Source organism: Medicago sativa, chromosome 7 (genome assembly GCF_051527215.1).
Source record: "Medicago sativa cultivar Bolivia chromosome 7, Bolivia_mono, whole genome shotgun sequence".
NCBI lineage: Eukaryota > Viridiplantae > Streptophyta > Magnoliopsida > Fabales > Fabaceae > Medicago > Medicago sativa.
The window spans coordinates 77,497,902-77,525,299 of record NC_140755.1 but is presented as its reverse complement, the minus strand read 5'-3'; the positions used below and the strand labels follow the sequence as shown (position 1 = coordinate 77,525,299).

Here is a 27,398-nt window from a genome sequence, read left to right as displayed (position 1 = left end):
GAGTAGAAAGAAAAATGAAGTCTCTCTTCTCTCTCTTTGATATTCTCTAGTACAGTAATGATTTAAGTCTTAGACTTAGTCTTCTTCTATCTTTCCTTTTCTCTTCTATGTACCATGAACACCAATTTTATTTGAGTTCTAATCTACTAATTTTATCTTTAATTAAATAATCAACATAAAAAGAGCATATATTCTGTTCATGAGACCAGGAAAACAACGTAATAATTAAGATGAAATTACTAATTGGAACCAATAATGAAACACCAAAACCCGTGCTTCGCACGGGTTGAATAACATATCTTGTAAAAAAAATTATTCCAAAAGAAAAATAGCAAATTAAGGAATATTGCACAAACATTATAAATATTTATCAAAATATTTATCAAAGTCATACCAACTCTTGATTCATGAAAAGGGCATATATTTTGTTCATGAGAACAAAAAAAACAACATAATAATTAAGATTAAACTAATTGGAACCAATGATGTGCAAACTACGATTACATATTAGCTAAAATTATAAAAGTGAGTGCTACTGTCATAAAGTTAGCAAAAAGGGATTAAAACCCATATTTACGGTGCGAATATGAGAGAAAAATTATTAATACGTTACACATTAGAATTTCTATATTTACTACAACATTACATGCTCAAATTTTTCGAAGGATTAACAAAATGCATTAGCTTCAGTCTCAGCTCTCACAAGGCTAGCATACAAACCATTTTGAATGGAAGAAATGAGAATGTCATGGCTACTATACTCAACTACTTCTCCATTTATCATAACTGCAATTTTATCAGCTTCTCTGATTGTCGAAAGACAGTGTGCAACTATTATAGTTGTTGCCTCTTTGGAAACATTCTTGAGAGCTTCTTGTATGTGTTTTTCTGATTGCAAGTCTAATCCACTGCTTGCTTCATCAACCATTGTCATTGTATAGATAGTGTTCTTGATTTTGAGGGAAGCTACAAAAATCAATGTTGTCAAACATGCAACTTGGATTAGGATCGGGAGGAGGGTAGTAGATTGTGAATGAAGTACATATAAAGTTGAATACCAAATTGATACAAAATTTATAAACTTGCAGATACCATGAATTTTATACTAAGTTACATATCTTTGCAGCCAGATAATGCTCAGCAATAAAAGATTGATTGAGGACATTGAATACTTGTTATGGGCAAACCAAGACCTAAGCTTCAGTCAAGTTTGTTTGTTCTGCAACGCGCTTTCAATAAACAATCCACACATACGCACAGGAACTATTCATCAATGGCTGCAACAATTATGAAAGAGAAAGATACATTAGCTTAAAAGCTAGATAGTAACAGCTGAGTTGAAGATCATGATTAAAATTAAAGTTATAGAAGAGAATTAAATTCTAATAAAGGCATTTATGGACATGTACAAACCTGTAAATGGACTGGAATGAATCTAAAGGTGACAAAATCACATACAGGCCAAAACAGACGTAGACCTTGCTTCAGCCTAAGCACATAGTTATTATGAACCTAATAGTTACTTGACTTAAACATAAACATTGACTATGTGATCAACAATGTAGTTTATTTTATTTAGTAAATAGATAACGTCTTAGTAGGAGTTTTGTAAATATACTTTTAAGGTCCCTCTTGCATCATGAATCTGATGTACACTAATAAGTTCATTTCATACGAGAATAGAGTAAAATAAAATGAATCTCTTGGAGAAGGTATATCGATAATATGAGTAACAGACATTAAATGGCTATGCCATTAATAGTGTTCTTTAATTAGTGTCAACCAAGAAAATGCATTTTAAAGTTATTCACTTAAGGGGATGAAAGCATTATAGCCATTTTAAACTATTGATAAGTGAATAGTTTTTGTATAAGTTTAATACAAAAATATATTCTCAAATTGCTTGACTAAATTATGAAGATATTATAGCCATTTTCTGTTCAACCAAGAAAATGCATTTTAAAGTCACGCGATGTATCAAACATTATTTGTTATAAGGTCCCCTTTTCATCACACTGCTAGTAAGTTAGCGACTCAATGCAAGGTTCTCTTCCTAGAAGTCAATGTAATTGCTAGAATCTAAAAGATACAATTATCTTTCCTTTATGGTTGGAGACTTGCTCATTTGTCGTGTCTATTAAGGTATTGTTCCTATCTGATGAACCTTAAGTTAGAGAGTTAATATAGATATAAACCACTAAGTACTCAAACCACAAAAGGCTTTATTAATAAATTTGTGGATAAATACTGGCAAATTTTATTTTATTTTGTAATGCATTTTTCTTCCTATCTTAAGATTTGATTTAGACCTATAACTCCTATCCCTTCAAAAAAGTACTCATTCAGTACAAAGTTATAATAGTTAAAGGCTTATTGAGGAGATACAAAGAAAGACTATATACTGATATAGGTAGGGGAACAATATGTAACTATGCTTATTTGGTATGCTGACAAGTATTATAATTGTAATCATCATATATTGACTAAATTTTCTGTTTTAATGAGTAATTAACAATGTGAATGTTTCTGTGTGTCTCGGCTTCTTAGCTGAGAAAGATATATCACATCACAGACGTAACATGTTTGAGTTACCAACACAGAAACAACACATGAAACGGATGCAATTCAAGATGAATCATGATCAATCCAAAGAAAGATTTTAAACAACAAAATTGGAAAGTCAATTATGAAGATTATTAGACACACCAACAGTAGGAATAGTAGATACAACTTTTCCAATTTGAAGCTTATAGAGTATAGTTGTTTTGCCAGCATTGTCAAGACCAGCCAACAGTAGGAATAGTAGATACAACTTTTTCAATCAGTAACATTGTTTATAGATGCAAAATATGAGTTAAGTTATTTTCAACCTATTTCCAAAAAAATAAATAGCCTTTAAGCATGTTAGTTTATGATAACAGTTCATAGCTAATATGAAAACTGATTGACTTTATTTTATTTCATGTTAAGTTCTTAATTTATAAGAATTTGGCCACTTACCATCTCTGCTATCTGTTCCTGCATTGAATGCATCACTTATAGTAAAAACTTCAAGAGCATTAAGTATACGAGGAAGAGAAGAAGATTTTGAAGCTTGCAGAACAAATGTAGTATTCGCCGAAGCTGTAATATTGGTTATATACACTTCTTTCACAGTTCCAAGAACAAAACATAATCATCAGCAAAAACAAATAATCAATGAAGAAAAGAGAGCATTTAAGGGCAAAAGGGCAACCCGGTGCAAATTAGACAAAAACTGCAAAGTTTCACCAAAAGCTACTGTTTTAACAACAGATAAAAAAACATTCTAAAAGGTTATTAGTATTCTAAAAGGTTATTCCACACAAGCATGCCATAATATACAAAATAATTTTCAAAGTTGAGAAATATTTCTCCTGGAATTATATCTCCAGAGCCAGATAATATAATTTGTTGTACTTAATTCGTATTCTGCTCACAAACTTCCGAAAATTACGATGCTTTCCGGTTCTCAACGCAGTCTCTTATTGTACACAAGTTTGATGGCAGATCTTCATAAATGACCTGAAACGAAGAACTTATAACATTTCAGCCATTTAAATGTGGATCGATTTACCCTCAAAAGATTGTATCCAATACCAACAAAAACAGTTATTCACTCTTTCTTTTTTAAAAAGGAGATATGGATAAATGTGTCTTGCTTCAACTTATATGGGCCAAACATTTTGAGTGAAAACAATATGAAATACTAAAGTTGATGATATTGATCAAACAAATCAAATTTATAGACAAACCTCTTCCATGATAGCTTCAGAAAGTAACGTATATCTGCACATTTTTGAGTCCACAGAGTACTTTAGCAGTGTGTGATGATTTCCTAGTTGCCCAGAAGTCCATTTTCCATAGAATGAGTCGAAGTCACCTTTAGCCTGTTCAAAACTGATCTCTTGTTCTAGCTGTTCACACAAACCTAACACAACACGAGCATGAAGCAACTTAGAAGTACTTAGAAAACAATATTGTGTTGCATAGATACAACCCCAGGCAATGCAAACAAAACAACATATATAAGTTGAGGATAGATTTTCCTAATAAAACATGACACAATAGTAATGACTTCTAACATTTCAAAATTGGAGAAAAGAAAGCTAAGTGAGGGTCCTAGATTAGTCATTATTTGATTGTTTTCATTTGAATCTTGTAAGATATATAAAATAACTTTGAATTGCTCTCATAAATGCAACTCTAAGAACTGATATATACCAAAACTCACATGATATATACCAAAATTCACACCTGTCCATGAACAACTGAGAGAAAACTTCTTCTATAATGATTTCTCTGAATAACTCAGCTTATCTGCAGTGTTGAATAGTAGTAAGGCAACAGCCTGTAGAAGAGAATTTTTGAATATTTCAGTGTCAGAATAATCAGCATAACAGCATGACAGAAGAGAATGAGTCTCAGGAAGGGAGTTACCTGATAGACTGAGACAATTAACTCAATGGTTTTTGCCTCAAACTTGCCAATGATGTTGCAAGTTCCCAGTGAGTAAATCCATATCAGTTTTCTATGTTTTGTCTTTGTTTCCTAAAAGCCCTTAAACTTCCACACACTTGACCTGAAACAAACAATTGATCATATTAGTGTTAAATAAGATTTGTTTTCCTCGGAGAACACTAATGGAACCTTAAATAACTACAATCAGAAATATGCTCCTACCATCTCAGAAGGCAGGTTCAGATCAAAACACTTGTAGCTTGGCCAAAACCCAGTGGTAAGAACAGTAACTGTCAACTCAATTCCAGGATAGCAAAATGGATCATTTTCAGCCATTTTTTGTGAAGTGTTTCTTTAGATTACAAACTCACTCTAAATTTGACTTGTGTTAGTGAAACACAAGTTAATTTTCACTATATCAAGTGAAGAGCGTGTGAATGAGAGAGTCACTTTTTAATGTGAAAAAAACTTTGGGAGCCTAAGTATAGTTGTATGGACCTTTTCAGATCAAGAACTCTAAAGCCAACTTTACAAACATCTACGTCCTTTTTCAGATCCCTGATAAAGCCAAATCCCCTAGACATCGAGAACTCTGTACAAAAATACAACCTGAGAAACTTTCAACAATCACCTCAATCAATCCGATGCTAATGCAAAAGCTAACCAAAGATCGAAAACAACGCATTACAAAGAAGGGCAATCAGTTACTTGCTTCCAAAGTCACCAATCAGATCGGAAAAATTAAATACAATGTATCAAAGAAGGCAAACCAACACTATACCCTTCAATTATGATTCTGCTAGCAGAAACTTTTACCCTTGCCAATTCCCACTCTAGTGTCCTCTCTCCTCCTGAAAATTTATGCTAAAACCATGTTACTGTATAGATAAACCAGTAGATACAAAAGTCATACAAAAGTTAGTCCAAAATGCAAGTGGTCATAACATTATTAACATATGCCTACTTGCAACTCAGAAATCTGTCACTGGATAACACCTCTTTTCTTTTTCACTGTGCATTTCAACATTTCTTTATCGAGACAATCTATTGATATAAACAATTACAGCATCAATATTTTTAGCCTACAATTTTTACATTCAATTTAAATATAAATTTACATAGAACATACCTTATGGGATGAAATTATCATAGATTAAAATCTAGAAGTGTCCTGAAAAAAAAACAAACAAAAATCAGTAAACAAATCACATGAGGAAATGATTAAAGACAATCAAATTTCTTATAGGTGTATGATTAAAAGTTGTGTTATCCAAGCATTGGTACAGACCTGCAGTTTCCTATCATCCAGCTTCACCGAACCGTCAATCCTGGAAACTTCGAAACCCTTTTCACTAAAATAATAATCCATTATATCTAGCACTTTGGTCCACTGACTGAAGATCAGAACCTGATAGCAATTAGCAAAGGCAGGTGCAGATGAGTAGCAGCTTGGCCACAAAAAGGAAGCAGAAAGGCACAAGCACAGAACTCTAAAGCATACCTTGTGATTCCATGCAAATTGCCGCTCCAGGAATCGGTCGAGCAATTGAAATTTTCCACATTTTTCAATTATCTCATTCACAGGAGGATAAAAATCTATACAAAAGCAAAATATAGATCAGTTTAAGTATAACTGATAATGAAATTATCTAAATCATCCAATCCGACGTTACTTACATGAACCATCAAAGACTGATTCTAAGAGGTCAGGATGGTTATAGACTTTCCTAAGCTGAATTACCAAATTATGGCACACAGAAGGTGCATTTTGTACGCTCTTTCTGATTTCCGATGAGGAGTGGCCCTGCTGTTGTAAAAAGCCAACATATTTTTGTGCCTTCAATTTTTATGTCATCAAGCAAACTCAATATTACATGTACATAATCAATTTTATGACCCAATTTGGTATAGAAACTACATAAATGGTGCACCAAATCTTTATAAAAGTTGGTTCAAGACAATTCAATGAGGGTTCAGTTCAATTTTTCTAAACTGTGGTAATTGTGGCACAAATAAAAACAAAACACCAGGCCAAAACAAAAACATGCAACAACAAATCAAAACATCAGAATCAAAACCAACACAACCAAACATAGACCAACACAACACACATCCATGTACTTGTTCAACTCAAGGAAAAGGATAATCTATTCAAATCACCAAACAGGATCAGAAATATACATTAGAACATCAAACCAAACAGAAATCACACAAACAAAGAAAAGTAGATCAAAAAATAATCAGAGACTTATTGATTGAGTCATTTCAATATTTTATCTTTAATCAATTTCTACACTTGTATATAAAAAATTGCAGTAAATTCATTTAAGTTTAATTCTTATCAGTTCAGTTAAACCTACTTGATTTGAATGAATCATTATAATTTCTCTTATACTATCTCTTCAGCAAGATCACACTTTTCTTAAATAGCCAATTCATTGTTTGTATTTAGAGCTAGTATCACAACCTTTAAGGTTTCAGCTGCAAACCAAAGAATCAAAAGACACAAACACATAAAAGTACTATCGGAAAATAGAACCACACTATGAAGAACAAACCCTAAACAGAAACCTCATAAAAAGCAAGTGCATGAAAGAATTACAAATGCTCCACAATCATGACAGAAGCACATGGCAGACAAATCAATCCTTCCTTTTCAGTCCTGCAACAGAAGCACATAAAATCAAAACAGAAAATCATATATAGAACACTAAATCATAGTAGTTTGATTGTAAAGGTGCATTGATCCTATGATATGGTACCTAAGAATCAATGATTTCTTAGCTACACAAACTTCACAGTCACATAAAAGAAACAATGATTTCTAAAAAAAATACCTTCATGATACCTCCTGCAATCTATCCACCAGAACTCATCCTTCATAAAATTCATCCTTTTAGAAACATGATTACATGAAAGAATGCATTATAAAAAAAAAAAAACCTTTTTAAAATTCCAGCCACAATCCAAAACAAAACAAAAAAATACATAAATAAAAACATGCAAAGATGATACCTTCAACAATCTATCTATCACAACTCATCCTTCATGAATAGAGATTTCCCACCAGCAACTTCTCCTATCACTTTACTTCTGCAGATAAAAACCAAAATCAAAAGCATCAAACCTAAAATTATCAATTTCAGTAAAACAAATCAAAAGGTAAGAGAATTTAATTAAACCCTAATTATCTGGAATGAATGAATTGAAAGATTGAAGGATGGGGTTATGGTTCAATTTGGACAGAACAGGAAGAGGAGAAGAGGATTGAATCTTGATTGATGATTAATTCATCATGAGGGTTTCAAAAATGAGTTTGCATGATGATTTTCATGGGGTTTGGATGAGGATTGTAGAATTTTGGGGTTGAGAATGAGAGGGCCGAGAGAGAGATGGGAGGAAGAAGGAGGAAACCGTGAGAGAAGAGAGAGAAAATGAGGGGGAAAAATGATCTTAATTGTGGTTTAGCCTATATATAGTGTAAACACTCACCAATTTACCAAAATGCCCCTAATAAGGGCAAAATGGTCAAAAAAACAGACATTGATTTTCTTATTTAGTTTAGTAGATAAGATAGTGTGAAGTTATAAGAGGTGTCTCCTAAGCAAAATTTTAGCATTAAAACGACTCAAATTTAGTTTACAAAACTAATAACAACAACTCAAATTTAGTTTAAAAAACTAATAATTGATAGATATGTATAGATAGATAGACCTAGTTGAGTCTTTGCAATAATTTGTCACGGTAAAATTTAAAAGGGTAAAATATGTTTTTCATCCCTGCAATTATAGGTCATTTGATTTTTCATCCCTGAGCTTACTAATCCTCCCATTTTGCCCCTGTAAAAGTTAATCATTTGAAAATTCGTCCCTCTTCCCGATTAATCACTGCCACGTCATCAAATTAGCAAAATGGCATGGGAATGGACGAAAATACCCCTGACTTATTTTTTTTCCCAGAATGGCTTAAATATGATTTTCGTCCCTGTAATTTGGACCAGTTTTGATTTTCATCCCTGTAAAATCTGAAAAAAATTCGGAAAAACTGTTAAAATTAAATTTTCTGAAAAAACAAGTGAAAATTAAATTTTCGAAAATTAATTGTTTTTTAATTTGAATATTATATATTACATTTTTTTTAAAATACTGGAAATTATATTTTCAAAAGTTATAAATTTTGAGATTATATAATTTTTAATTTTATTTTTCTTCATATTTTAATTTTCAAACATTTATTTCCATATTTAAAAAAAAAAGTAATTTCCAATTTTTCTCCAATATTTTTTTTAAACATGAAGAAGCATATTTTACCCAATTTAAAATGAGAGGATTAGTAAGCTCAGAGATGAAAAATCAAATGACCTATAATTACAGGGATGAAAAACATATTTTACCCAATTTAAAACTATTCAACTTGGAGGAGGATGTATATTGTTGAATAGGCCACATGCACTCAAGATTGGAGAGAGAGAGAGTCTTAAATTAAAGTAAAGAACGGAACTAAATATTGGAGAGAATAAGTCAAAAATGACTTTTGTTGGTATTGGAAACATAATTGGTCCAATGTAATCCATAATGTTTGAAATTTAACAGACTGTGACAGCAACCTGCTTCTGCGCCTTTCACTCTGTGTTTGGCAAATGTGGTCGACTGGCCGTGTTGTTTATCAGTTTGGTGGTATCTATGCACTCTAGTATTGCCATTAAAATTGTATGTGAGTACTAGTTGTAAATTTACTGGGGTGGCTAATTCTCATTGTTGGAAAAATTATGTACCATTCTTTAAGGGTAATTTAAGTATTACTTATAATATCATGCCTATCTTTGGTACCACGTCCACATGCCATCGATGAATTTGGATTCTCTTCGTTGAAAATTCTTTTAAATTGAATCTCAACAATTAAACATGAGAGAGAAAATATGAATTAAATTATAAAAAAGAAAAGTGATTGTTTTATTTAATGGAGAGAATTTGATTCTGCCATGAACGTACATTTGGAGCTTTTAAATTTTTGTTTTTGGTTTCCATGCATGTAAATCAATTCCACCCCAAATTTTTTTTTATAATGTTTATAATTTTTAAAATAAATCTCCACCTCTTCTCCCAAATCCTTCATGCCTTTTGTCTCGAGGATTGAGTAAACAAAGACACAGAGAGGAAGATGTAGATGTTGACAAGTGAAGTTGAAGGTACCACGTCTAAAATGGACCAACAAAAATATTGGTCGATGGTGGACTCAATATTTTATTGGGGAATTAGTCACTTTAGTCCCTGAATGGGGAACGATTCGTCAATTTAGTCCCTGAATGCAGATAAATTGCAAAATAGTCCCTGATTGTAGACTTTGTTAGTCAATTTAGTCCCTGAATGCAGACTCCGTTAGTCAATTTAGTCCCTGAATGTAGACTTCGTTAGTCACTTTAGTCCTTGAAATTGACCATGCAGGGACTGTTTTGCATATTATCTGCATTCAGGGATTAAATTGACGAATCGTTCCCCATTCAAGGACTAAAGTGACTAATTTCCCATATTTTATTGGTTTGATTTAACTGATTCACAAAGTAATTTAGTACACTTTATAATTATAATTATCATATCCATGTGATGTCAAATCAAATTAATAGTATTAAAAAAGTTCTTCTTTTTTCCTCTTCAACTTTTTAACATACAATTTCCCTCTCATCAATTAAGACATTCGATTTCCATCAATATCCCTGTAAAACAAAAAGAGAAATGATATTTGTACAACCATTTTTGTATAACTTTTGTACAACTTTCTCTCTCATACTTACATTATCTTCTTATTCTCTCTCTTCCTTTTTCTCTCTCCATTATTTTTGACCAATGAAAAGAGAGAACAACAAAGTTGTCACAAAAGTTGTATCAAAATGGTTGTTCAAATATCATTACTCAAACAAAAAACAAAAGATGCCGACGATGTGAAATATGATAGCATTTGATCTTCTCAATGCTATTTCCATCACTGTTGACAACAATGTTACATTTCAACACTCACTAATGGAGCTGTCAAAATGGGCCGGGCCGTACGAGCCGACCCATTTAACCCGATTAATTATAGGACTTGGGCCTTAAATATTGAGCCCGAATTTTAATAGGGTTTTTTAGCTCAGCCCTAAAAAGCCCGGTACCCGTTAGGGCTAGCCCGAACGGGCCGCGGGTAGCCCTTTAGCCCGCATAACAAAAAAATCCTATAAATTATATATATTTTTCAAATAAGTCTTTACTTAGTTGATTATCAAAGTAAAAAATAAAAGTGAAAATTCAATGAATTAACACATATAAATGTAATATAAAATTATATTTACTCAATTTTAAAGATCGAATATATAAATATCTATAACCATAACGTATCTAATTTATTTAAAATTGTTTTCCTCGCCGTTTTAGTTTACGACTAGTGTACGAAAATGTTTACAATTTATTTTCGTGCAAATATTATTTATAAAAAAAAATTAAAGGAGTATTTTATAGTACTTTTTTTATATAAAAAAATGTAATTTTTAATACGGGCCGGCCCGTGTAGGGCCGGGCTTGGGTAGTATATTTCAAGCCCGTTTCCCAACCCGGCTTTTTGGCCCGCCCCGATAAAGCCCAAAACCCGTTAGTCCCGGCCCGTTTAGGATCGGACCGCCCGTTTTGACAGCTCTACTCACTAACATTGCATAGTTCCTCTCTCAAAAAAAAAAAACAAACATCGCATAGTTCCATTAGAGATATTCTTGCATGAACTCTTACCTAAGAGATTATTCTTACACCCAACCAATAAAAATATGACACATGTTATTAACTTTAAAAAAAAAACGTGATTTTAATTAAGGAAATGGAAACAATAAATGGTGGTGGGTGATTTTTGTTGGTTAAAGAAAGTGGAAAAAGGAGAGAGAAATATTAAAAATAATGAGAAAAAATTATGATATTAATTATTTTTGTTATTTTAATGAGATGTTTGATTTTAATTGGTTGAGTGTAAGAATGATCTCTTAGGTAAGAGTTCATGTAAGAATTTCTCGTTCCATCCGTTTGGTTCGAGAATTAGGATAGGAGGGGAGGGGAGGGGAGGGGAAGAATTTTAACGGAGGGGTGGGGAGGGGAGATATTTTAATTAAATGTGTGTTTGGTTCGCAAGGGAGGGAGGGATTTTAAAATTATTTTACTGTTTTCCCCTTAAACTTAATTAAATAACGATAATAAAGTAACGAAACAATAACGATGTAATCGATAACAACACGATGTAGACGATGGAGTAATGGATTAGTAATAGGGTTGTTACAAGTAGTAATAAAAGTTGTTACAAGGAAAAGTTGTTAATAATATAGAATAAAAGTTGTTACAAGAAAAATTGTTAATAATATGGAATAAAATTAAAGTTGTTACAAGATAATATAACCTAATCTAAAAATAATAAAAGTTGTTTCGTGGATAATATACCTAATAATAATAAATGTTATAAGGATAATATTGAGATTTTAAATTAATATAAGGATAATTTTGGCAGTGCAATAAAATTTGCTCCCCTCCCCTCCCCTTCTAAAAATTGAACCAAACACTTCAAATTAAAAATCTCCCCTTCCCTCCCCTCCCCTCCCCTCCACTCCAAAACTCTCGAACCAAACGGACCCTAAAAATAAAGAAATGCTATCGAATGCTTCTAAAACATTATTTTAGGACTTTAATTAGTAAATTTTTATGAAATTTGTACATTAACGCATTGAAAATCACAGTATTTAATTTAAAAAAATAAAAATAATAATTACAGTATTTTTTAATCAAGCATGGACCTGTAACCAAAAAAAAAAAATCAAGCATGGACCAATACTACTATTGGTGCAAGCTAAACTACAGCGTTGTAGAAAAATAAAAAGTGGATGTTCGCGTTTTGGTGAGAAAACAATGAGCTTACTACCTTTTCCAGAAAATGCCACAGAACCCGTTTGGTGAATCACTGGAAACCAACAAAATGAGCGAGTATTTGTTTTCCAATACAAGCGAAAAGAGTTTAACCAAATGACGAATCCTTCAAAATAAATGAGTTCCATTCTGGAAAAACAATAATTGATCAGTCTATACTTATCTCAACACCGAAATTCGAATTATCAGAACTCATTTCCTAAAATCGGAAAGCTATCTTATAAAATTTTGCCCAAAAAACTAAAGCAACAACAAATTTAATTTTGATGTTAATAAAAATATTTAGTTTATAGGCCGGGGTGGACGGCCTAGGGCCCTTCTCGGTAGGGGGCCCAGTTTTTTTATGGATGGGGTGTATATCAAAATATTTAGTTTATGGGGGTACATAAAGCAAAGTTAACATAAAGGCCCAAAACATTCATATGATGAAGAGCTGAAATCTGATAATGTTTTTAGCCTTTTTAACGCGATTTGATATATGTACCACCACATAGCAAAAATATTTCTATATACACACTTTCTACCAAAAAAAAATTGGTTTTTCTTAATAAGGGTTTTTGTATCATGTTAAAAAAAATATTATCGAAGAAATTTGTGATACTTTTTAGACCCTTTGTTTCTAATAATGTGTCTCAATAATATTAAAAATATTGATGATAATTATTATCCAATAAATTGGGATAATTTTCAAAACAAAACAAATTATATTTTAGTTGAAAATGGACCTCCAAGAGAAATTAAATCTTGTCTATCAAAGGTTCAAAAAAAAAAATTTATATAGTAATGTCAACTTTCTTGAATTGATTGAAATGACTGCATAATTGAATTTGATAATGTAAGATCATGTGAGACATATTAATGCATCATCATAATAAACTTGTTAGAGATACTTATATTGTAACACCCCGTTTTCCCAATATAAATAAATATAAAGAATATCAGAGTTTCTCATCAGAAACGGAGCATCACATTCATCTTACAACATTATTCACAATTATAGTAATAGAAAATACTATTTATTAAAATAACCAACCTTTATAAAAAAAATCCAATAATCATATGCAGCAGAATAGTTTTACATCATCTTATAAAATCCTTGGCACTAAAAGGCCACAACTTAACATCTTAAATAGTCTTCATGAAATTAGTCCAACAATAATAAAAAAAAATACGTAACAAGGAAAACAATTCATCAAACAAATCCCCATCTCGTTACGTATCAGAGCATCCTAGACGACACGACTGAGATCACTCACAACTGCACTATTCTTTGTTACCTGCAAGTTACTCATACGAAGAGCAACATTTTCAAGCAGAAGGGGGTGAGATACATAATCAAAAATAATAAGCATGTAATTCATCAATGGAATTTAACAACGTAACTACAACATTTAGCAACTTATTACTTCACATAACTCGTCCTTAACAACTCATTGATATCAATCAATTTAACAACAACAGCAAAAACAACAACTTAGACATCGACGACGCCAACTCGACTATGCAACATCATCAACTTAACATCATTGAATAAGGATAAAGCAACCAACAACATCTTAAACATCAACAATATATATATATATATATATTCATCATTATATAACATCAACTAATATCATCCATTAAGGTCAGAACAGCAACATCATCATCAAGGGCAGCAACAACATCTTAAGCAATCATCATTTATTTCATGTTATGATGACTCTACAATGCAACAGCAACTCCTCATCTTAAACAACAACATCTTAGACAACTTCAATATGCATGTGGTACCACCAGGGCATTAAGCCCCCATCTCTAAGGTCATAATGGACCTGTCGGGCATTAAGCCCCCATCTCTAAGGTCATAAATGGACTTGTTGGGCATTAAGCCCCCATCTCTGACTATGCAGCGACACAACTCTAATGCAACAACATAACTTTCGTACAACAACTTGAATGGCATAACATCATAATATTATGTATCATACAATACTCACATAATGTATTCCAACATATCAGCAACAATAACAACATATACATTAATCAATTACATTCATATCGAAGTCCAAAACATTTTTCAAAAGCAAATCAAGTTTGATAAATAAGACATAAGCCAAATACTCATAAAACACCTCAACTAAATCCCTAATACTTAAGTTGAAGTTGGGAAGCCAACCATAAGTTCTTGGACTAACTTGGGGTCAGTTATGCTAAGTTTTATTAAAGTTTTCTGAAGACTCACTTGGACTATTTTCATCATAACTCAAAATCTACAAATAATTTTCTAGTCACTCCAAAGCCATTAGAAAACTAACTCAATTATCTACAACTTTCATGTTTACACCGAAAGCTAATTCAAAACAGAAACGGGTGAAAAATGTGAATATTTCCTAGATTGGCCTGACAGAAAATCGGTGGCCGATTTTTCCAGAACTAAAACTGGAAATTTAGATCAGAAAATGGTGGCCGATTTTGACAATTCGGTGGCCGATTTTGGGCTTCTCAGCAGTTCAAAAATCAGTTTAACAATGCGTTTTTCGCTTAAGAATCACTCTTAAAACCCAATTTTCAATTACCCAAACCCCAAATTTGATAGGGAACATTGCCTATGATCATCCTAAGACCTGAACATCAATTCAACATAGCAATTCATGGGAAATTCATGCACTTTCAACAATTAAATTCATAATTCAAAGACTTAATTTCTCAAACAACAAAACTATGAACAACAACATAAGATTAACCCTAATCCCTAAAACTCACAACCTACAACTTCTGTCAAACCCAATTTTAGAAGAACATACTTAAGATTAGAGAATATGAATCCCACCCTTACCTTAGATTATTTTTCTGAATTCCAACGGCTGCGTTCTTCGTTCTTAGGGTTCTCCCTCTGAGTTCTCCTCTTTCTCCTCTTTTCTCTAAAACGTACGTGTTCTGATTTTCTAACTCCTACCGACTCTTAACCTATTTTATAATTACTCTTCTCACCACAATTTACTTCTTCCCCTCTTACTTATTTATTTCTAATAATTATAATTCTCCCCCACATGCAATAATATTAACACATAATATCAATTATTAATACATATACTTTCCATCAAAATATGTATAATAAATCATAAAATATTCTACTAAAATGCAATAAATCAATTAAATAATAAATATTAAAAGTAGGGCGTTACATATATCATTTAAAAAGAGGAATGATGTACTTATTTTTTTGGTGGTGGCCGGGGTTTGAACCCCGGACCTTGCATTTATTATGCATTTGTCCATACCAACTGAGCTAAGCTCACGAGGACGAAATGTTGTACTTCTAATATACAAAGGAGTTCTTGTATATATGATTCCTCTAAAAAGTCTACCAGTAATTTTGTATCATGTATTATTGTTGTTATGAGTTTAACATTGGAGAATTTTACATCTAAAAGTTTAAAATTTAATTAATTATGTGTTGATATACGATTCCTCTAAAAAGTCTAACATTAATTTCGTGGTATTGTTTCGATTTCCTGCTTCAAAACCTTGCTGTCTTCGTGCTGGTTTCTGTTTTTCAGATCTGGTATGCTTCATGTGGGGGTTTGTTTGGCTTGAAAGGGCTGTTGACGCTTGTTGTAATTTTCATGGGCTTTTGGTTCGTGAATTTTTTCGTGTTGGCAGTAGGTTCATACACCATACATAAAAAAAATGAGTTTGATTTGGCCAAGCTTGTTTCTGGTTTGTGTTAGGGTTCTTTAAATGCTTGGGGCTTTTTACACATCAATTTCTTTTGCAAATTGGTTTTGGGCTCCGCGTTGGGTCTGCTGGTTTGTGTTTTGGTGTGTATATATACGCAACGCATTTGAGTTCATCACTAGATTTTCGTCTGGTTGTTTATCTTATACCACTTTTGTTAATCACTGTTGTATTACCCTTAACTGGTTAGGTTTATGTCCCCTAACATTCATACTCTCTTTTTTATTAATATATTTCCTTGCTTTAAAAAAAAAAATCCAATACATCAATTTTTTTTAACTTTTGAGTAAGAACAATCTCCAATTGTTTCTAGATTTAAAAATATTTTAGAAGGTATGAATTCGAATGCATGAAAAAATAGAGAATCCTCAATCGGCTTCACGGTGATCATGTATTTTGAGTATAGGCAAGTTGCTTAAATTTGTAGTTTGATATCACATAATATCTTCCCTCAATCAACATATATTTAAAAAATTTAAAATATTGTCTAGGGATGATAAAATGGGCCAATCCGTCCTCAATAGCTTTGTTAATAACGCGTCTAAAAAGAAGCGGAGCGAGCGAGAACTAGAGATGTAGGACTGAAAATCTCATCCTATTTCGTTTTATGATGGACCGACGGGTTGACCTATCAATGTTTTTTATTTTTTAATTTTTTTTTAATAAAAAACTTCATAAAACAATGTAAAAATATATAAATTTAAAGCCAGTTTAAGTAAGTTTAAATTTATAACTAAAACCTCCACTAAAACTACGAAAATTATCATTTAAACATATAAAATATAGCATCTAAAAATCTATAATAAATCAATAAGACATTCAAAATAAAAACTTTACGAGTATCAATTGACTAATTATTAAAAACATGATGCTAAAATAATGAAACAAAAGTGATATATTAAATGATTTTTTCACCACAAAAAAATACTATTGACTACACCAAAAAAAATTGTTGTTTTTCCTCCCCTATATGGAGAAGAAGATGGGAAAACTAATTGTAACTAATAAATAAAAAAAGTGTAAAAGAAAATATTTTTTTTAATAAATGCAATCCAACGAGCCAACCTGCCCCGCCCCGTCCCAGCCTCGTTTTTTTAGCGAATTAGACGATGTGAACACCCTACTAGTGACATGCTTAAAATTCCAACCCACCTCACTTAAAAAGGCCGGCTAAATGGAGCAACCCGACATGTCCAACCCATTTTACTATCCTGATATTATCGATTTATACAATGCATTGAATTTTCCCTAGAGTATAATGAACAACAAAATGAAAATTGCTTTTCTGACATCTTAAAGTTCACAATGACACAAGTAAATGACTAAATTACCCCCAACGGTAGTTAACTGTCTCTGGCATATCCGACAGCAGTTAACTGCCCCTGGCTCCAGAGGCAGTTAAATGCCTCTGGCTTTGCTGCTTTTTAGTGCAATCTAGTTTTGATTTTATGTGTTCCGGTCAAAAAATCAAAATAAATCAAAACTTATTCAGAATTCTACGAAATTTTACAGATCCTATATATATATATATATATATATATATATATATATATATATATATATATATATATATATATATATATATATATATATATATATATATATATATGGGGTTTGCTACAATAGACCCATCCTTTTTCATGAAGGTCTATTTTAGCAAGGTGCACCTTTTTGTTTGGACCAAAAACTCATTTTTTGTTTTTTTGAAAGTATGAAAACTGATGGATAAAACTGTAATTAACCTTCAATCATTAATTGTTTTTTTATTTCCTATGTTTTTCGTTGTCTCTCTCCTTCATTAATCACTGATTTCTCTCTCATTTGTTTCCATTCTTCTTCCATTTTATTTTCTTTAAATCAAATCAAGTGTAGCAGAAGTGTGTGTTTAAATCTAAAAAAGCGATTTTGTTGGAGGAAAACAACATCATTCATCACGTTTTTATGGACCCATTTGTGCTTGAATTTGTGATCTCTCCTATGGATACAACAACAACTTCCGCCCAAGAACTAGAGTCATCCAACACCATTTCCCCTCTACAATTAATCATTTCATAAGAACAAAAGACAATTGAGTGGATTTAAACATGATTTTCCCTTGTTTTTTTTTACTTAAGAGTTTGATTCAAAAAATTGGTTCAAGGTCTGTGAAAGATTTGAAATTTTTGTTATAGATTCAATTGGGTTATAAGGGATTTTGCTTCTGCCATGGACTTTGTGATTAAGGATAATATTGTTTTGAAGGTGGAGATGGTGATTAATAAAAAAAAAATTATGAATAGCAGCCATGAAACTTAGAAGAACAACAGAGAAAAGGAACGTGAAAGAGAGAGTGAATGAAAGAGAGAGATGAACAAGAAAAGAAATAAAAATCATTAATGATTTCAGTCAAAAAAATAAGAAAACATTAATGATTAAAAACGTAATTACACCTTTGCCCCTTCCTTTTCTCTTTCTTGAAAAGCAAAAACATGGGTATTTATGTCTAAACAAAAGGGTGCATCTTGCTAAAATAGACCTTCATGAAAAAGGGTGGGTCTATTATAGCAAACCCCTATATATATATATTAGAGCTGTCTGCAAAAAACCAGCTTAAAATTCAATTTCTAAGTCGCCGTTTTGATAGGATAAGATGTGTAATAATATTTAATTGAAAATTAGAGTAAATAGAGAGAATTGATCAACTTTATTTTATGAGCTAAACTACCTTTTTGGTCGAGGAATGAGGAGGTTATAACTTATAAACATGTTTGTATGTTAAGTTTGTTACAATTGTGCATAGTTGTGTTGCTAATTTGCAGAGGCATGTCACCATTGAACAATACAAACATTGTAAGCAAAATAACCAATCTCCATCGTCTGAGACAACTCAATGCACAGTTGGTCCACCACCAAAGCCACTGGGTGGTGCTTCTCCTTACCCAATGTACCCGCTTCCTTGCACCTTCAAGCTACACCTGCCACATTTTTCATGCTGCAACACATCCTGATGTACGTGTCTTCACCTGCATGCTCAAATACTATTCTCAAATTGGTGTTCACACACAAGTGCTAGTTTCTCTCTTTAAGCATATGCTGCAACACTATAACATAAAGCCTGATGCATCTTTCTATTCGGCTATGATGAAATCTGCTGGAAGTGAAAGCATGTTGTTTCTTGCTCATGTATTGAAATCGGGATATGATCGTGATCATTATGTTCGGAATGGAATTTTGGGCATATTTGCCAAGTATGGACCCATCGAGGTTGCCAGGAAACTATTTGATGAAATGCCTGATAGAACCATTGCAGATTGGAATGTGATGATCTCTGGATACTGGAAATGCGGGAATGAAGAGGAAGCAAGTACACTTTTCCATGCGATGGGTGACCAGGAAATAAGTAGGAATGTTATTACTTGGACCACCATGATTACTGGGTATGCTAAGAAGGGGAATTTGAAGACCGCAAGGATGTATTTTGACAAAATGCCAGAAAGAAGTGTGGTATCTTGGAATGCAATGCTATCAGGTTATGCTCAAGGGGGAGCACCAGAAGAAGCTATAAGATTGTTCAATGACATGCTTGGCTCTGGAAATGTCCAACCAAACGAAACAACATGGGTAACTGTCACATCTTCTTGTCATCTCTTGGTGACCCTTGTCTTTCAGCGTCCATTGTCAGAAAGCTGGACGACAGAGTGGGTTTCCGCCCAAATTATTTTGTCAAGACAGCTCTGCTTGATATGCATGCGAAATGTGGGAACCTTAAGGCAGCACACAAGATTTTTGAGCAATTGGGTGTGTATAAGTATAGGAGTTCTGTTCCATGGAATGCCATGATTTCTGCCTATGCAAGAGCAGGGGATTTACATTCGTCAAGACACCTCTTTGATAAGATGCCACAGCGAGATACTGTCTCATGGAATTCGATGATTGCCGGTTATACTCAAAATAGCGAGTCATTCAAGGCGATCAAGCTGTTTGAGGAAATGATCTCTTGTGAAGATTCAAAACCAGATGAGGTGACTATGGTGAGTGTCTTTTCTGCTTGTGGACACCTTGGAGAACTAGGTTTGGGTAATTGGGCGGTGAACATCCTCAAAGAAAATCACATCCGGATTAGCATTTCAGGATACAACTCTTTGATTTACATGTACTCAAGATGTGGGAGCATTCAAGATGCTGCATTAATATTCCAAGAAATGGCAACAAGAGATTTAGTTTCCTATAACACATTGATTTCCGGGTTTGCAGAGCATGGGCATGGAATGGAAAGCATCGAGCTATTGTCAAAAATGAAAGAAGACGGTACTGAACCAGACCACATAACTTATATTGCTATACTAACTGCATGCAGTCATGCCGGATTATTGGAAGAAGGTCAAAAAGTTTTTGAATCAATCAAATTTCCTGATGTAGACCACTATGCTTGTATGATTGATATGTTGGGTCGAGCTGGTAGATTGGAAGAAGCTATGAAATTGATTCAAAGCATGCCAATGGAGCCCCATGCAGGAATTTATGGATCTCTTTTAAATGCTACTAGCATTCATAAACAAGTGGAACTCGGGGAGCTTGCTGCAGCTAAACTGTTCAAGGTTGAGCCACATAATTCTGGAAATTACATGTTGCTCTCTAACATTTATGCTTCGGCTGGTAGATGGAAAGATGGCGACAAAGTTAGGGATACAATGAGAAAACAGGGAGTGAAGAAAACAACTGGCTTGAGCTGGTTGGGGCATAACTCATAAGTTTGTGGAAAATACCTATTGGTGCCAAGGTGTGTGCGCGTCTTTGTAGAGACAGGTCATAGCACCCAAAGTATTACAGTTCTTTCAGTACTTCGAGGTGTATCACGGTGCTTCTCTCTCTCTCTCTCTCCTCACAGTGCTCCCTCCGTTTTCTTTGATATGTTATCTCTTTTTGAGTTAGTGCTATTGACATACTGAATCGAAGCCGCAGTGGCCGTTCTATGCACCATTTAAGTTCTTGAAATTCATCGCCTTTGGTACGTTTGATCGCCTTTGATTCTTTGCATGTTTTAGGGATGTTTTCATCTGTGTTTGATTTAACATAATTTTGAAATGGAAATATGGGTTTAATGAATAGCTTACTGTTATGGTTTTAAAAGGTTGTAGCATACCAGAACTTGGTGTTACTCATCAAGTTGTTGGTGGCTCATGCTAATACATTCTAATATATCTTGTAAACAGCAATTTGAAACCATTTTTACCCGGCTCTTTACTAATTAATTTGTATATCTTACTATATATGCAATATAAAACTACACTGGCATGATGATCGTGAACCTGTTGTTTGTGCTTATGTTTGTGATAATGGTCATGTTTCTGGTGCTTGGACTGATTTACCTATGTGCATTTGATCATTCTTTCTCTTTATTTTCTAATTTTTCTCTCTTATTGCTGTCTTTTATTTATTGAACTTGGTAATTGTCATTATTTCTTTCTTTAATATGGGAAGAAAGATCTCTGTTGGATATAGAAAGGTTTAACGTGGAAAAGAATATGTTATGTGAACAGCATGAAAGGGATATTTTTATTGAATGATAACCATCATATTTATACATAAAGAAAAGCCTAAAATAATGCATAAAGAAACTACTATTTGAAAACTAAATGCCTAAAAACTGATAACAAATAGAGCATATCAGAGAGTTCCTAACAATAACATAAAAAGATAATGGATCCTAAAAATTAGGATCTTAAAACAGTAGTTTCATAGTCATCCAGTCAACACTCCTCCTTGACTCTGAAACTGCATACACCAAGCATTTGTGTCAAGAATTCATATCTAACTTTGTCATATCCTTCTGGTTCCATGACAGCAACGTTGCACCTTTGGTAGATGTCTGAAAGTGATCTAGTTCCTCTAACAGTTTCCTCATCAACATCTTCATTCTCCTCCTGAAATTCAAACTTCTCACAATCTTCCCAATTCCAACTATTTGACTCAAGAAATTTGACATCTCTGCTAACAATTACTTTGTTGCTTTGTGGAAGATAGATTCTATAGACTTTTGAAGATGAGCTATAGCCTACAAAAATTTCAGGTTCTGCTTTCTTCTTGATTTGTTCAAGGACAATATCCAAGTTTAAAGATCTCTTCTTTGTCGTAGTTTTTGCAGTAGAGTTAGGCTTGCTTTTAAAACTGCTAATAACGTTATTGGATACTCCTTTATTCATTTGTTCCCATATGGCATCAACTTGTGCTTTTACTTCAGTAACATCCTGTTTTGGTTCCAGGCTTTCCCCTGGAACAGGTTCTTTGATAGATTTTGCAGAGTTTCCATTGATTATATCGACGGAACTCATCACTCCCACAGAGTTCACGATAGATGGATGGTGGAGGAACGCAACACCAACTTGAATCCTTCCTTCCTTGTTTACAGCAGCATGTTGTTCCTCATTTATCAAATCCAAGGCAAAGCTCTTGCCTTTCATTTGAACATTGACCATTTCTATGTTGTTTGCATCTTTAATCACACATTTTTTATCCTCAAACAACACCTTATAACCATTCTCTAGCAGTTGAGTAACACTCAAAAGGTTTTGATTAATTTTAGGAACATATAAGACATCAGAAATTAGTTTCAAACCTGAAAGGCTTTCAATTGCAACCGTTCCCTTGCCTTTTACTTCGATAAGTGCGCCATTTCCAATTCTGACTTTGGAAATAGTTGTCTCGTCCAGATCATTAAAGAGCTCACGATCATAAGTCATGTGGTTTGTGCAACCACTATCTATAAGCCAACTCTCTCGAGTGGTGTTGGTGGCAAAGCATGATGCTACAAAGAGTTGCTCCTCCAAAGTTTGATCTTCAACAGCCTTAGCTTCTCCCTGATGTTGAGCCTTGCATATTCTTTCCACATGTCCTAACTGACCACACTTGTGACATTTTACGTCTGGTCTCCACCAACATCTGTCTGGTGTATGGTTATTTTTTTTGCAGTATGGACATGGTGAAAAGAGACTTGTATTGCTGCTCTGGTTTCTTTTCTCATTCCTTCCACCATTGTAGTTCTTTAATTTAGCTTGTAATGCTCCTTCTACTGAACCTTCAGACCTTATCATTCTTCTTTGTTCTTGGGCTTGCATAGCATTTACAAGCTCTGCCACGGTAAGCTTTAACATGTCCTTGGTATTTTCCAAGGAAGTGATAGTTGCTTCAAATCTTTCCGGGACAGTCACGAGAATTTTCTGAACTATTCTTGAATCAGATAATTCAGAACCAAGCAATCTTACTTTGTTAGCAATGCTAATAAGTTTATTTGCATACTCTTTAATTGTTTCAGACTCCTTCATCTTTTGCATCTCAAATTCTCGGATCAAATTAAGTGCTTGCATCCCCCTAATTCTTTCATCTCCTTCATATTCAGTTTTGAGGAAATTCCATATTTCAAATGCTGATTTGATGGTCATAATTCTGGTGAAGATTTCTTCTGAGACAGCAGCAAACAAAGTAGCCCTTGCTTTTGACTTTCTTGTTTTCCTTTCCTTGTGATTTTTTATCTGAGCCATTGTTGGATTGTCTGACAAAGGAAGAACTTCGTAGTCCTCCTCAACAGCTTCCCAGAGGTCATTTGCCTCTAAATACGCCTCCATCCTTGCTGCCCATATATGATAGTTTTCACCATCAAACACAGGTAATGGTAGGGCTTTGTAGGATGTTTCAGAATCCATCTGTTTGATGAATTGAAAATAGTGTTTAAGCTTTTATGGTGGGTTTCACTCACTTCACTCACAAGTCCCTCCAAGAAGAAGGCTCTAGATACCAATCTGTTGGATATAGAAAGGTTTAACGTGGAAAAGAATATGTTATGTGAACAGCATGAAAGGGATATTTTTATTGAATGATAACCATCATATTTATACATAAAGAAAAGCCTAAAATAATGCATAAAGAAACTACTATTTGAAAACTAAATGCCTAAAAACTGGTAACAAATAGAGCATATCAGAGAGTTCCTAACAATAACATAAAAAGATAATGGATCCTAAAAATTAGGATCTTAAAACAGTAGTTTCATAGTCATCCAGTCAACAATCTCATATGAGAGTAGTACTTATTTGCATTTGTATTTTGTTTTTGTACTTCTTCATCTTATCATATCAATCTTGTGTGCTTTGATTTCAAAAGTTCATCTCAAAATTCCATTTTGTGACACTGACAAGGCATGACATCGTCTAATATGTATATATTTTTTTCTTTTCTTTTTTATGGTATGCTGAAACATGTTATTATGTGTATCGTCTTCACGAACGTCATCATGAGACAATGAGAAAATAATAATTTTATGGTTTTCTTTCACATGTGTGTGTAGATGTTGCTTGATTCAACTCGAGTTGTATCTATGTTCTATTTGACTTGGTGAATGAATGTTACTTTGATTGCCAAAACCCGGATATAAGTAGAAGAAAATCCAATATATTAATGAGTAGCTGGTTGCTTGTGGATTTTTCATTTTAAATTTTCATGTAATTCTCTGTCTGGCACCACAGGTGTTTCACATTATAAACAAAGATATCAATTGATTACCAAGTACAAGGGGTATATAATTGATATTCTCTTTATATAGTAATTGATATTCTCATCAGTATATCTGTGTTTAATTTTCATTGTCATTTGCATGTCTAGATTGATACTCTTAACTTGATTTCCACACTCATTATCATTGATTTAATATTTTTTACTAGTCTAGGTAGTCCACTAGTACATAACAATAGTTTCCTCAATTCTATCTTAAAAATAAAATAGTTTCCTCAATTCTGTGTATAAATAAAGGAACAAAAAAAGTGAATTTAAGTGCATTATATGTTTTTTGTCAAAAAAAAAGTGCATTAAATGTTTCATTTTCTATTTTGCCGTATCTGGTTAAAGAATAATTATCTACTCTTAAAGATATGGGATATGATTTTGTTCATAAATGTTAATAACACGATGTGTGAACAAGGTAGTCACACTCTTTTTAGTTTGAAGCTCAAGTAATTAGTATTTGGACTACTTACTCATGAGAAAGACATAAATGGAGAGGATCTTAACTCACTTATTCTTTGGTTGAATTACTTGTGAACTTACGTGATGGATCAATTTGGTAGCGTATATTATTGGAATTCATACCCTGTTTTTTGGAATTGAAACAAAGTACATGCACTGTTTGTTTTGAGTGTGTTTGGCTGTGCATTAACTTTTTCTAATTTTTGCCTTTTGTAGAAGTTGAGGTTTAGTAACAAATTGTAATGTTTGGTTCACAGGATTTAAATGAAATGTTCAATGAGATAAGAAGACCAAAATGTTGGAATTCTGTCTAGCAGTAGATAGGTAATTTAAGATTTTCTTTTTATGTTGAAGGTTCATGTTAAACTCAATTCAAGGAAGGCAAAGCCAAATGAGATTTAAGAAAACTGGTTTTTGATATATAAATTATATTTAAGAAAATTAAATTTCTATTAGTTATAAACATTGATATTGATACTTCATTATTGCTCTTGTTAGTATACATGTGTTTAATTCTCACTAAATTTTGTTTTTCTAAGCTTGCTTTTATTTGTGCAGCTGATGATTGAAGGACGATAACTTGAGTTGGACTCTGCAATTATATTTGAACTCTGCACAATTAGTCCTTAAACCTGACTTTGATGATACCATATTAAATGGGTTTGGATTAATTTGATCCCAAAAGTTAGTTCAAAAGTTGAAGGTATCCAACCAGATATATACACCCAACATCATGAGAACTTTGGCAATGTTACTCCAACAAAACTTCAATAAAAACTACTACATGTTTTGGCAGTGAGAAGCATCCAATGTAGCTATGCAATCTTCTGGTCTGGCTCTGCTAACCAACTTGGGTAGAGGGTACTAACTGTTTCATTCATGTATCTTAGATGAATAATTAGTTTCTTTATTGGAATCTAGAAATTCTGAATCTAGTATTAGATTTTCTGGCACTACATTCGTTGTTGTTAAGAAGTCAAAATATGTGTTAACGTATTGATTCTTTATCTTTTCGAAGCAATAAATCATGCTCAATGACCACTCTCATTTTATAATATTAGTTCTCCAAAAGCTTAAAAAATTATTGTAAAATTATTGTAAAATTTGTTCTTGAGCATATATGAACTTTATTTTATTTTTAGTTAATGAGTATTATATGTGAAAATTGATTCAAAGATATGATATAGATCAATCTTTTATTTTTATATATGATAATGCAATTTTCTAAATATTAATCATTAATTAAGACAATTAATTAGTTAATTTCCCGTGCATCACACGGAACCATGTATTAGTTTTTCAAAAAAGGGGACTCTTAAGATTTTATTGGCGGCAGCCCTTAATTACTTAGTTCCGTCCCTGCTATCAAGTAATATCTCACTTTATACTCTTTAATTTTCCTCCCTTTCCATCTCTTTATTAAACCAAACATAGTCTTATGAACGATATTTTGGATTGACTAGACCTAGAGTAAATGGGTCCACTCGAGACTTGCTAACTTTCGTTGCAATTCCAACGGAGCTTACTGCATCAATTAAGCTATCGAAACCAATCCAACAACAATAAAGTGAAGATTTTCATAAAAAACAATAGGATGAAGATCAATGAATCAACGTTTAGTAAATCAAGTGATTGAGTTTAAGCGGTTGATAAACTTGTTTAGGTCTATTTAAGAAAAAATCTCCTTTGGAACAAATCATTTAGAAGAATTTGAATTCAATTACTAGTTAAGATAATTCTTAGTTATATTTTAAATGGGCCTTGCAAATAGTCACTGAGATTAGACCCTTCAAACTAATTAGTCTTTAGGTCAAATACCGAATTAAAAAAAAAAAGACTATACTTATTTCCAAGCCGAACTCGTAAGTTAGTAGGGCTTATTTCCTTGAGAATCAATGGGTACACTTAAAATAAATTAAAGGCTTAGCAATAATGCATAATAAATTGCAGGGATATCGGAAAGAACGTTCTCAATTTTTCATGCTAATTAGGTTTAAATTTGGCGATACCGTGCATATATATGTTGACATATATATGACAATGTCTAGATACTTAATTAAAAAATCATTTATAATATACAATATCAAATATGTATTTATCGAAGAGAAAATAACCAATTTCATTGCTGATATTGTAGAGCAATATGGTCATCTCTATTGTGTATATGAATAATAGTTATAGGTTTTCAAAAGAAAAACGCATTGATGCATGCATCAAAAGGAAAATGCTAGTTCTCGCGAGGATATGCTTCCCGAACAGCTGTCAAGCTTTAACTGC

The 27,398-nt window shown here is 32.8% G+C and overlaps 1 protein-coding gene and 1 pseudogene across 51 annotated transcripts; one reads left to right on the top strand and one right to left on the bottom strand.

Moving 5' to 3' along the window:
• Positions 1 to 546: 546 nt before the first annotated feature.
• Positions 547 to 7,928, bottom strand: LOC146908761 (chromatin remodeling protein DDM1-like). 50 transcript variants are annotated; one of them, XR_015020644.1, is made up of 19 exons: positions 7,662 to 7,928; positions 7,495 to 7,572; positions 7,317 to 7,356; positions 7,051 to 7,141; positions 6,157 to 6,286; positions 5,981 to 6,075; positions 5,768 to 5,887; positions 5,609 to 5,650; positions 5,444 to 5,523; positions 5,261 to 5,330; positions 4,978 to 5,071; positions 4,702 to 4,769; positions 4,459 to 4,600; positions 4,276 to 4,369; positions 3,774 to 3,949; positions 3,001 to 3,543; positions 1,414 to 1,489; positions 1,093 to 1,277; positions 547 to 966 (listed from the first exon to the last, which is right to left on the bottom strand). XR_015020644.1 is itself a non-coding variant. In XM_085730774.1 (16 exons), the coding sequence occupies exons 5-9, from the start codon at positions 6,855 to 6,857 to the stop codon at positions 5,633 to 5,635; spliced, it is 381 nt and encodes a 126-aa protein (XP_085586900.1). In that variant the 5' UTR covers positions 6,858 to 6,960; positions 7,082 to 7,141; positions 7,317 to 7,356; positions 7,495 to 7,572; positions 7,662 to 7,928; the 3' UTR covers positions 3,265 to 3,543; positions 3,774 to 3,949; positions 4,253 to 4,369; positions 4,459 to 4,600; positions 4,702 to 5,071; positions 5,261 to 5,330; positions 5,444 to 5,523; positions 5,609 to 5,632. The 50 variants fall into 50 exon arrangements, 49 of the variants coding, with proteins under 49 accessions (XP_085586900.1, XP_085586906.1, XP_085586871.1 ...); XM_085730774.1 differs by lacking the exons at positions 547 to 966; positions 1,093 to 1,277; positions 1,414 to 1,489 and adding an exon at positions 6,840 to 6,960 and having other exon boundaries at positions 3,265 to 3,543; positions 4,253 to 4,369; positions 4,702 to 5,071; positions 7,082 to 7,141; XM_085730780.1 differs by lacking the exons at positions 547 to 966; positions 1,093 to 1,277; positions 1,414 to 1,489 and adding an exon at positions 6,840 to 6,960 and having other exon boundaries at positions 3,265 to 3,543; positions 4,253 to 4,369; positions 4,702 to 5,071; ... (1 more) ...; positions 7,082 to 7,141; positions 7,495 to 7,928.
• An 11,001-nt stretch (positions 7,929 to 18,929) lies between these two features.
• Positions 18,930 to 26,128, top strand: LOC146908760 (pentatricopeptide repeat-containing protein At1g14470 pseudogene; annotated as a pseudogene). Its single transcript, XR_015018963.1, has 3 exons — positions 18,930 to 21,114; positions 25,379 to 25,445; positions 25,680 to 26,128. The product of XR_015018963.1 is annotated as a pentatricopeptide repeat-containing protein At1g14470 pseudogene (transcript).
• The last annotated feature ends 1,270 nt before the right edge of the window (positions 26,129 to 27,398 follow it).